General features: G+C 43.1%; 1 protein-coding gene across 1 annotated transcript; it reads right to left on the bottom strand.

Annotated features, from left to right (window-relative positions):
* Positions 1 to 2,599: 2,599 nt before the first annotated feature.
* Positions 2,600 to 3,226, bottom strand: LOC109221698. Its single transcript, XM_019386163.1, has 2 exons — positions 2,965 to 3,226; positions 2,600 to 2,919 (listed from the first exon to the last, which is right to left on the bottom strand). Exons 1-2 carry the CDS (start codon positions 3,224 to 3,226, stop codon positions 2,600 to 2,602), a joined length of 582 nt encoding a protein of 193 aa, XP_019241708.1.
* Positions 3,227 to 12,219: the final 8,993 nt, after the last annotated feature.

Raw genomic sequence — 12,219 nt, 5'->3', positions numbered from 1 at the left:
CTAATGGCTTAATCTTTTGCTTCTGTAAGGAACCAGGTTCCTCACTTACACTACCCTTTCTATCCCTGAGCAACCATGTCTTCCTCTTCTTGTTCTCAATCTGTTTATCCTTATCATCTGTTGCATCTTTCTCAGCTATTTTTTTGTGTAAATTCTTTCTCACAGGAAAAGATTTCAGTTCATTCTCTAATCACATCAGCAGCTCACACCACTTCACCATTAATCAGCCTACTTTTCATCAATCCTTTTTACTGATCAAAAGTTTGTTTATACACAGAACTTAAGGAGAAAAAGATCATCATTAAAATTAACTTTATGAGAAGGACTCGAGGGATCAGGTCCCTTATTCAGTCCTCACATTTACCAATTTCTCCATCCTTCAAGGCTTCCACAAATCTAGCAACAACTTCAGCCTCACACTCTAGGATGTTAGATCTGCCCTGTTCCCTTTCGGTTAAACTTCCATCAAAATCTACCAAAGAATTCTTGGGGTTTTGATTCTGATGGAGTTAGGTTTTTTTGGAAAGTGAGAGAGTTGGGCTTACATCAGTTCTGGCATATTTGGAAAGAAGGATTATTCTGAGACAAGGTTGATTTTTGGCTTTGAAGAAAAGAATCGGCTTTATTTGGGTGTAAGATAGAGAAGTGCCTTTTTGGGGCAACGGGTCAGTTTAGAAAAGGTTTAACATTTTGGACTTCAAAGGTTAGGAAGAGAGGCAGGAGAAAGGCAGAAACAAATTGATGACATGACACTTCAGCAGCTTAAAAAGGCATATAAGTATTGAAGAGACTACTAACCTGAGTCACAGGAACCAGGTTCCGTGACTATTTTTGAAAATTTTGAGCAAAGACTCCTAGAAGTGCAATGTCATTCTTACTTGTTTTTGTCCTGAGATTGCCATATGTGTATACCTGTAACAGTATAGATTTGAGTTAGATGTCGCCGAAAAACACTTTTTAGCATTGTACCTTTCCTTCTTAACATAGCCAATCATCGAGGGACCAGGTCCTTAGTTGAGCTTGATCATCCCCAACTCCAGAAAATTTCTTTCAAAATGTTCCCTGCTCAGGGCCTTGGTGAAGATGTCTGCTACCTGATCCTTCGTCTTCTAGAGCTTCATACAAACCAGAACCTTTTCAACATTGTCCCCCAGAAGATGTGCCGCTTCAGATGTGCAATTTCTATCCACCAGATAGCCTGCATAATCAGCGTCAGCATAACCAATCAAGTCAGAGTTTTCAACCAAGGGATAGTAGAGAACCAGGTCATGCATCCCTTTGAGATATCTTAGGATTCTCTTGGCAGCTTTCATATGAGATTCCTTGTACAACATCCACAACTTTGTTTTCTGCTTCAGTTATTGTGATTGAGGGACCAGGTTCCTCTATATCGGCTGGAGTCTCATCTTAAGTTCTCTTTCCTCCTTTACTTGGCATCCTCATAGGTCCACATAGATCCATATGGAGGAGATCAAGTGGCCTTGAGATGCTAACTTCCTTTTTGGGCTTGAAAGAGGATCTGACTTGCTTTCCTCTTACACATGCATCATGCGCCCTGTGATCCTTGAAGCTTGACTTAAGCAGACCGCGAACCAGGTCCTTCTTGACTCATTTGTTCAGCAGCGTGAAACTTGCATGACCCAGCCTTCTGTTCCATAGCACAGCATTATCATTAACAGCACTTAGACAGCTAAGATCCCCTTCACAAAGTATGCATTTTTCACTAAAGTGGGGAAGAGACTTCCCGATCCTTCCAACTCCAAGAATGTACCCGTTCTTGCCATTTTCAATGGATACACTCCCTCCTTGCAGGGCCTTCAGTGAAAGGAAATCATTTGTTCTTCCAGTTATGAGCTTCGAGCAGTCGCTATCCATGTGCCACTGTTGACTGCTCCTTTTCACTGTTCCCTACACACTTAAGTCAATGATTAGACTTAGGAACCCAAGCCAGCTTGGGTCCCTTATAATGATAGAACGGGCGGATCAAACATCTTTTTGCCCATGCAGGCAGCACATATTTTCTTTTCAGGGAACCAGGTTCCTCATCAGTACACCTCTTTTCAACAAAAACTCTATTTTTCTGTAAAGACTGAATTTTAACTTTACAAGAGTCCTTGTAATGACCAGTTTGACCACAGTGAGTGCACAACCTATTATCAGCCATAGTTACATACTTCATATGGTGATTATAGGAGGTTTTAGCCTTTGGGAACCCGATGCCTTGCCTGTTTCCACCATTACACGTTATCACATCAGAGGACCGGGTCCATTTTAGTGACTTATCAAGATCATTTTTAACCCTTTTTAAGTCCTCCTGAAGTTGTCTATTCTTTTCAAGCTCAGCAACAAGACTTGTTTTAATTTTCTTAAGCTCACTCTCAAGCTCAAGTTGAGCCTTTCTAACCACTTCTTCTCCCTCAGTGTTGTCCATCCATTTTTTTGTTTGTTTTTTCAGCAAGTTGTGTTCTCTAATTACTTCTTCCATTTGTTCCCTTAAATCTTCAAAGGAAACTACCATATCTTCCCTTTCTTGCTCAGTAGTTGCAATTTTTTCTACTAGAGTGTTCTTTTCTTTGCTAAGGGTTTCTATGGTTTCCTTCTAGTCATCAACCACTACCATCAAATCATCTCTAGACTGTTCAGCATCTCCCAGCTCTATGATTAGGGCATCTTTATCATTAACAAAACTATAATATGTATCAATTAGAACATTTGCTAATGACATCAATTTTTTCGAAGAGTAGGACTTCAGATTTCTCTGAACATCCCTAAAAGTTGCCTCATCATTGTCATTCTCTTCATCCTCATCGGACTGAGCCGTCAATGCAAATAATGAATCAAGTTCCTTTGCTTCATTTTGTACTGCCATCATGGAGCTGCTTCCTGCATCTGGTTCCTCTTCTGATTCACTGGAGGAGTCTCCCGAAGCAGCAAGAGCTTGCTTCACAACATTGTCAGCTGAACTTTTTTGGCTGAATAGTTTGTCAGGAACCAGGTTCCTTTTTGCTACTTTGTCAGAGTTGTATTTGTAATGCTCTTGTTTCAGAAATGGGCAGTCTTTGATGAAGTGTCCAGGCTTTCCACACTTATGACAACAATCATTTCCTTTGGAATTCCTGCTGGAGCTTCCTTTCTTTGGGATCCCACCATTTTTGCGAACCATCTTATGAAATCTTTGTGGTCTATTAGTTGATTGACTTTCCTCAAGGTTTGGTGGAGCAGCCATGTAGATCCTTTCTAGGTGTTAACCTTTTAGAAAGAACCCGCTCCGATACTAATTGTTAGAAACTGTGCGTCCACCAGACTGTATAGAGAACCGAGTTCTCTATGAGTTTCCACTAAAGATACTAATGACCCGAACTGTATAGCAATCTGGTCCTATATCAGTTCCCACAATGGTAATTACTGAACCAGTGTGTAAATAAGACACAGAATAAGTTCCCACTATGTAGAGAACCAGATTCCCTATAAGTTTCCACTGTAAGCAACAAACTGTAAAATCAACCAATATAGGGAATCAGGTTCTCTAAATGTTCTCGCAGTAGCTCGGCAGTAAATAAAGAACACAGAGGATTTTTACGTGGAAAAATCCCGCACAAGGGGATAAAAAAACCACGACCTACCTTGTAGGCTTTTACTTACTTATAATCTTACCTATTACAAGCCACTTTATGCTTCCGATTGTAAAGACTTCAACTAACTTGTGATGCTCTCATCACAATCCACTCTATAACTATCCTAGTTACAAAGAATTTGACTAACTTGTGGTGCTCTCATCAAAAGCCACTTTGTCACTCTACAGTAACAAAGGATTTTCACTCTAACTTGTAATAACACTATTACAAGCCACTTTGTAACTCTCTAGTTACAAAGACTTTACAACTTGACTAACTCTAGCAAAGACACAAACTTGGAGGGTTTGTGATTTTGGATTTCCTGAAAATAGCTTCTAAGAAAGCTAGATAGGAGTTACAATGAAGAACAAATAACAAAGACTCAACAACCTAAGGACTTAAGATATCTTCGATCTTGGATCAGGTCCTTGAGGTTGAAGCAGCTTTGGTTTTGAGAGAGGTTGTTCTTGCACTTGAGAGAGTATTTCCGTTTCTGGTTTTACAAATCTTGGTGAGGAGGCCTTGTGTCTTGCACTAGGTTTATCTTACAAAAGACATCACCTTAGTGATGTCAATTCACAATGGTGATGTCCAATCTTGGTTAGTACATGCCCCTTTCTCAATGGGTAGTGACTGCTGCACTGTCTGCAGAACTGTTGTGTGTATAGTTGCAGGCAATCACTTTCTGCAGTTGCTTTCCAGCTGTACTGTTGACTTTTCTTCTGTCAGGGGAACACCAAGGTATCAGGTCCCTAATCTGGTTCCTGTGATTCTGAAGGCACACTGCCCAGATTATCTTGAGTCGATAAACTTGAATGATTATACTAGGCATGCTTCAGGTCCTTCATCTGGTTCTCTCATGAAGTAAGGTGTTTTACCTTCATTGATTGTGTTTATGCATGTGTGACATTACTTACAATGATGTAAGCAAGGTAGGTAAAGAGCCTTCCACAGAAAGTTGACTGCTGCGCTGATCTTGTGCAGTAACGTGTGCAGGCAACAATTTTCCTGCTGGAGAGTTGACTTCATACAGTCTCCTCGGGAACTAGTAGGGACCTGTTATCTCACCTTTCCTTCCGCTCTTCCTCACTTGAGTCATTGCTATCAGCTTTGAGTACCAGATTCTTTTCTTTATTTGGTTCTCTTCTTTCACTGTCTATCTTCCTCTTCATCTCGTAGATCTTCAGATTTCAACCAGCTCTTCTATGGTTAGCTCCTACAAGTCTCCTTGCTTTCCCAAGGGCTGGATCCCAACCTGGAACTTTGTGATCTCAAGGTCTTGTAAGTGTGCAGCAGGTTCCTTATCTGGTTCTGGATGGTAAGTTTGTTGGATCATCAAAACACAAAGTAAAGTACTTGTGCCCAAGGTACTTGTAACCTATCATCTCCAAATCAACTTGTCGCTAGGCCTACCTCGGGCACAAAGAGGTCCCCAAATTACGACACGATTTACGTTCCCGCACTATGTGTTTAAATATTGCAATACTTCCTATAATCCTCACTAACTTGGTTACCTTTTTGTTTTTTTTTTACTTTTTGTTTTTATTCTCCTCCCCAAAGGTTAGTTCGTGCACTCTGGCAACATCATCCTATTCCACGACATCCAGGGGCCCTCCAACCACTCCTCTTCTTAGTCTTATCAAAAACAAGAACAACGGCAAGATGGAAGATTTGAACAACGTCAGAAAGGAGAATTCAACTGAATGGTTAGAGGTCACTAATGGTCATGGTACTCAGGAAAATGTATCCCAGCTTGAACAGAAATTGCTGAACTTCCAGGAAGAGCTCGACCAGGTTCAGATTTTGGCAAGCTTGTCATTCTCGCTCAGCACCCCAGATATCACCTTTCCCAATACTCAAAACCCTACACCACCTCAAAATATCGCGAAGCGACAGAATCATCCCACTCCTCATGCTGTTCCGCCAAAAACCCAATGCAACACCTGCCATAACTCAAACAATACCCCGTTACTTCTCCCAGAACTCCAAAACTCCACAAATGACCACTTCCACACCCACCATAACACCCCCATCTACGTGGAGACCATGCCACTCTCCGCCCAACCCATCTCAGGCACACCCGAGTCTGATGATAAAGACTTGCTCATCAGGAACCTAGCTGAAGAACTTAAGAAATTGACAAGCCGGATTCAGGCTGTTGAAGGAAACAAGGGAATTGAGGGGCTGAATTATGAAGATCTCTGCATACAGCCCGATGTCGAACTTCCCGAGGGGTACAAACCTCCGAAGTTCGAGATGTTTGACGATACAGGCGATCCAAGGGTCCATTTGAGGACGTATTGTGACAAGCTGGTTGGGGTAGGGAAAGACGAGAGAATCCACATGAAGCTGTGCATGAGGAGCCTAAAAGGAGATGCGGTGTCTTGGTACATTAGCCAAGATCCAAAGAAATGGTCAAGCTGGGTAGGCATGGCGTCCGATTTCATGGACAGGTTCAGGTTTTACACATAGAATGCACCGGATGTGTTCTATATTCAGAATCTAAAGAAGAAGCCCACCGAAATATTTCGCGAGTATGCTACTCGCTGGAGGTCCGAAGCTGCTAAGGTCAAACCTGCCTTAGAGGAGGAACAGATGAACAAATTCTTTGTCCGGGCCCAAGACCCGCAATACTTTGAACGACTAATGATGATCGAGAGCCACAAATTTTCTGACATTATCAAACTGGGGGAACGAATCAAAGAAGGCATTAAGAGCGGTATGGTTACAAACTTTGAGGCCTTGTAAGCTACAAATAAGGCCTTGGAGTCCGGTGGTGTGTCCAAAAACAGGGACATAGGAGCCGTGATGGTTGCACAAAGGACCAAATCTCCTATCAATTACCAAACCTACCCAACACCTCCACTCACATATCAGCCCACACCGAACTATCAAGCACCCTCACCACCCGCCTATCAACAATCTCTGCCTCCCATATATCAGCCTGCTTCGCCCAGATATTCCCAACCCGCACATGTCTACCAAACTTACAATGCTCAACCATCCCACTATCAGTCACCTCCTGCCCGTCGGAACTTCCCTAGACCCCGACCAAATTTTGACCGCAGGCCTCCCAAAGAATATACGGCTATTGCTGAACCCATTGACCAACTATATGAGAGACTCAAAACCACCGGTTATGTCACCCCCATCCCTGCTACATCCCCTGAGAACCCTTCACAGTGGGTTAACCCAAACAAATCCTGTGCATACCACTCCGGCATGAAAGGGCACACCATCGACGAATGTCGTTCCTTGAAAGACAAGATCCAGTCTCTGATCGATAATAAGGTTATTGTGGCAAAGGAACCCGCCCCAAATATCCGCAACAACCCTCTACCGGACCATAAGGGCAGGGGAATTCACATGATTAAAGTGGAGAATGATTGGGATCCCGAGGGATCTATCGGTTTGATCGCAGAACGCGATGATCCAAAGAAACCAGCAGTTACTCTCAAACCCATCATAGTCCAGATCCAACCGTCCGAGGTCACTAAGGTAGATGTGTATATCCCTCTTGAGTTTGAGGCAGCGCCATCAGCAAAAACTCCGGCACTGTTTGAGGTTACAATTTTGACACCCATGGAGCATGTCCCATTTGAAGTGAAGGTAGCCGCACCGATTCCAGTGGCGATGACCACCATGCTGCCATTCCATACAAAAGCTATACCTTGGGATTATACAGCCGAGGCTAGGAGGAAAGGCAAAGTCAGGTTCGAAGAGACTATTGCAGCACAGGGTATGACAAGGACTGGAAGAGTCTATACCCTGGAACACTTAGCTGAGTCTAGTAAGCAAGCTTCCAACCGACCACTCATCATTGAAACAGGTCCAGATGACCTTTGGAGGAAGATACAGGCCAAGTAGTATTCAGTCATCGACCAGCTAAACAAAACACCAACGTAGATATCTATTCTCTCATTGCTGCAGAATTCCAAGACACACAAAAATTCTCTGTTGAAGGTGCTGAGTGAAGCCTACGTGCCAAGCAACATCACTGGCGGGAAATGGCTAATATGGTGGGACAGGTATTAGAGAGCCATAAAATCACCTTTTATGAGGACGAGCTGCCACCTGAAGGGCCGGGTAACAACAGAGTCCTACATATCACCGTGTAATGCGAGGACTATTTCATCACCAGGATCCTGGTCGACGGGGGTTTCAACCTTAACATTTGTCCCCTAGTAACACTCAAGAAGTTGGGCAAAGGGCTGCACGAGATAAAAGAAGGAGCAATCAACGTGAAAGCCTTTGATGGGTCTCAGAGGTCCACCATTGGTGAGATTAGCTTATGTCTGCAGATGGGACCAACCTGGTTCGATGTTGATTTTCAAGTAATAGATGTGCCCGCATCCTACAACTTGCTGCTGGGACGGCCATGGATTCACGCTGCTGGGTGATTAGGTCGCAGCGGACTCAACCTTAGGAAGAGTGGGCGCTAATACTTTTACCCAATAGTGGTATCGGGGTCAATTTCCACAGGGAGCTAGAAAGGGAGTTGGATATTTGTTTAGCCTAGAATTGCGTGTTTGCTTCTAATTGATCTTCTATCATTTTTGGGTTTTTTGTGATTATCAACTACAATTTAACAACTACTAATTATAACTAAATTATGCTAAGATATTAAGTCTAGGTTGTATGCAAGATAGAGAAAGGCACTAGGGTCGTGGCATTTACCTAGGTGGTCAACTAACGGGTAGAGATTCCTAATACGAGAATGATGATTATGGGGCTTATGATATAACCGTTGCACGATAGCACTCACTCTCACACCTCTCGGTAGAAAGAGTGATTTTGCCCAATTGACTCTCTCGAGACCAATTGGGTAGGCTAACAAGCCAAGCAACTTATGGTTCAAGTTGGGTAATCACTCTCTCGAGGTCTTACCCGTTAATTGGGACTACCATTCTCATGGGTCCATCCCAATTCCTTGTTGGGTTAACTTTGGAGTCATAGACACTCTTTCTCAAGAAGAGTCAAGACTCACTAAGCTAGACTTAGTGTTTGCAACCACCAAATCCTAGTTAAAACATAAAATCAACCCAAATATCAAACACCCAACATCATTCAAGCACTAAACAATCACACCCATTAATTACCCACACTAGGGTTGAGCCACAACCCTAGCTAATGGGTTTAGCTAGCCATAATAGCAACAGAAATTAAAGAAGAAGTAGATAAAATCAACATAATAATTAACTAGGAAGTTAATCTACACGAATCCACGTTAAAACAAGATTAAAATGCCCAAAATAGGCTAAAACTTGAATCTCACGAGTACTGCTGCTATCTGATGTCTAAAACATGACCTAGAAATAATAAAATATTCTATTTATACTATGCCAGAAAAATCGGACAAAAATACCCCTGCGGGGCTGGCGCGGACCGCGCATAAATGCAGCGCGGCCGCGTAGGGGTCTTGGCCTTCGATCATTCACTTCTGGAACTGGGGACATGGACCGCACAAAGAAGTAGCGCGGCCGCACAGGCTAATGAGCGCGGACCGCACAACACTGAAGCGCGACCGCGAAGACACCAGCGCTGACCGCGTAGAAATGAGCGCTGACCGCGCTTGGAAACTCCTGAAATTGGTGCTCTCTGAATCTCCTAGCGCGGTCGCGCAACAAATCAGTGCGGTCCGCGCTAGGTCCTCCTGTCCCTACTTCAATGATTTTTGATACTTGAGCAGGTTTCACTCCGTTTTGAGCTGATTCTTGACTTTCGTCATCTTGTCGCTCAAACCTGCAATCAAGCGCACTTTGTAAGCATTCTGGGTCTATTTCATGACAATTCATACATAAGGCATAGGCAAGTATGGGCATAAAACGTGTTAAAATCACAGTTATCACCGTGCATCCAGTGTTCCATGTGTCCATGCTTTGGAAGTATCATGGCGATCCATCCCACGTGTTAGATTTCAGCACTGTCCAGTTGGACAAGGACTTGTCTTACGAGGAGGAGCCGGTAGCTATTCTAGACCGGCAGGTTCGTCAGTTGAGATCGAAGAGTTTTCCTTCTGTTCGTGCTCAGTGGAGAGGTCAGCCTCCCGAGGCATCGACCTGGGAGTCCGAGTCCGATATACGGAGCCGTTATCCTCATCTTTTCCCCGACTCAGGTACTTCTTTCTTCTGTCCGTTCGAGGACGAACGATTGTTTTAGAGGTGGAGAATGTCACTTGTTTTAAAATAAAATTCTACGTTCCGAGGCCTTAAAAACCTCTTTTAGCATCACCTCGATTTGCGTGCGCAGTCCGAGCGCGTAGCCGGAAAGCCTATATGTGAAATTCTGTGAAAAATGATAAATATTGACTAAAAAAAGAATTAATTTGACTTCGGTCAACGTTTTGGGTAAACGGACCCGGACCCGTAATTTGATGGTCCCGGAGGGTCTGTGGGAAAATGTGGGACTTGGGCGTATGCTCGGAATCGAATTCCGAGGTCCCAAGCCCGAGAAATGAATTTTTAAAGAAAATTGTTTTCCGAAATTGTTTAAAGGATTTGGAAATGAATTTTGATTAGAACATGTTGGTATCGGGCCCGTATTTTGGTTCCGGCGCCCGGTACAGGTCTTATATATGATTTAAGATAATTCTGTGAAGTTTGGTGAGAAACAAAATCCGTTTGACGTGATTCGGACCTTAAATGCAAATTTGATGTTTAAAGAAGTTTTGGGAAATTTCATTGATCTTGAGGTTTAATTCGATGTTCATGATGTTATTTTGGTGATTTGAGTGCACGGATAAGTCCGTAGGATGTTTTTGAGGTTGTGTGTATATTTGGTTTGGAGCCCCGAGGGCTCGGGTGAGTTTTGGATAGGCCACGGGGTGCATTTTGAACTTAGAAAATTGCAGGATTTTAGCTGGTATGAACAGGCCTACAGGCTTCGCATTTGCGAAGCCTGCGAGTTCGCAAATGCGAAGGCAGACTCGCAAATGCAAAACAGCCCAGGCCTGCCCTTTCCTCTCAAATGCAAGATATTCATTCGCAAATGCGAAACACCCTAATTTGACCTGTTATCGCAAATGCGATGGTGTGATCGCAATTTCGACCTCGCAAATGCGAGGGTCCCTTCGCAAATGCGAAGTCCTCTTTTAATGTCTGAGGCCGCAAATGCGACCTATGTGTCGCAAATGCAAAGTCGCAAATGCGACATTTTTTTTCGCAAATGCGATGGTCCGGATTTCCTGAAGGGTTCGCAATTGCGAACCCCTGTTCGCAATTCCCACATCTGAGACCTGCAACTTTTATACTTAGATGATTTCAAACCCATTTTTCATATTCTCTCAAACTTAAACACACTTAGGCAATTTTTCAAGGATTTCTTATCCTCCAAATCAATTGTAAGTCATTTTTAACGAACTTTCTTCAATTCTTAACATCTTTTAACTTGATTTCAACTTCAAATCAATGATTTTCATGGGGAAAATTGGGTGTTTTGGGTAGAACCTAGGTTTTTCAAAAATTGGCGATTTGGACCTCGATTTGAGGTCCGATTTCAAAACAAATTATATATTTGAGTTCGTGGGGGAATGGGTGATCGGGTTTTGGTTCGAACCTCGGATTTTGACCATGTGGGCCTGGGGGCAATTTTTGACTTTTTGGGTAAAACTTTGAAAAACTCATTTTCATGCATTAGAGGATGATTCATTTAGCGTTTATTGATGTAATTAAGTAACTTGTGACTAGATACGAGCGAATTGGTGGTGGAATAGAGGGGTAAAGCTATAATTGAAGCGTGAGTTTTATTCGTGGCATCGAGGTAAGTGTTTGGTCTAACCTTAGCTTGAGGGATTAGGAGTTGTGTCTACTTGCTACGTGTTGATTGGGGAGTACGACGTATAGGCATGGTGACGAGTATCTGTACATTGGTGTCAAGCATGCCCGTGAGTCTTGTGTTATAATTTGTTATGACTCCGTTGTGGTTTATTATGCCTCACATGTTATTATCATCATTGTTCCCTTGCCGGGATGTTTGTTTGATATTATTGTTCCCTTGTCGGGATATTGTTGAGATATCATTGTTCCCTTGCCGGGATGTTTGTTTGATATTATTGTTCCCTTGTCGGGATATTGTTGAGGTATCATTGTTCCCTTGCCGAGATGTTTGTTTGATATTAATGTTTCCTTACCGGGAAGTTATTATGTTGTTCTTGTTCCCTTGCCGGGATTCCTTGTGATTATTGTTGGTTATAAATGGGAGCGGGTGGTACGTCTACCACAAGATATAATGAAATGGGAGCGGGTGGTACGCCTACCACAAGATATAACAAAATGGGAGCGGGTGGTACGCCTACCACAAGATATAATGAAATGGGAGCAGGTGGTATGCCTACCACAAGATATAATGAAATGGGAGCGGGTGGTACGCCTACCACAAGATATAATGAAATGGGAGCGGGTGGTACGCCTACCACAAGTCATAATGAAATGGGAGCGGGTGGTACGCCTACCACATGATACATGAATGGGAGCGGGTGGTACGTCTACCACGAGATACATGAAATGGGAGCGGGTGGCACGCCTGTCACAAGATATGAGAAATGGGATCGGGTTGCACGCCTGCAACAAGATGTGAAAAGAAGTGAAATCTGCCTTTGTTTTCTTTA

The sequence above is a fragment of the Nicotiana attenuata genome, unplaced genomic scaffold (assembly GCF_001879085.1).
Source record: "Nicotiana attenuata strain UT unplaced genomic scaffold, NIATTr2, whole genome shotgun sequence".
In the NCBI taxonomy this organism is placed as follows: Eukaryota; Viridiplantae; Streptophyta; class Magnoliopsida; order Solanales; family Solanaceae; genus Nicotiana; species Nicotiana attenuata.
This window is presented reverse-complemented; position numbering and strand designations above follow the sequence as displayed.

Excerpts from the sequence above, each read along its gene's own strand:
- LOC109221698 (XM_019386163.1), bottom strand. The coding sequence starts at position 3,226 with ATGGCTGCTCCACCAAACCTTGAGGAAAGTCAATCAACTAATAGACCA. Across the intron at positions 2,920-2,964 it reads CAAACTATTCAGCCAAAAAA|ACTCCTCCAGTGAATCAGAA; the intron begins GTTCAGCTGACA and ends CTGCTTCGGGAG.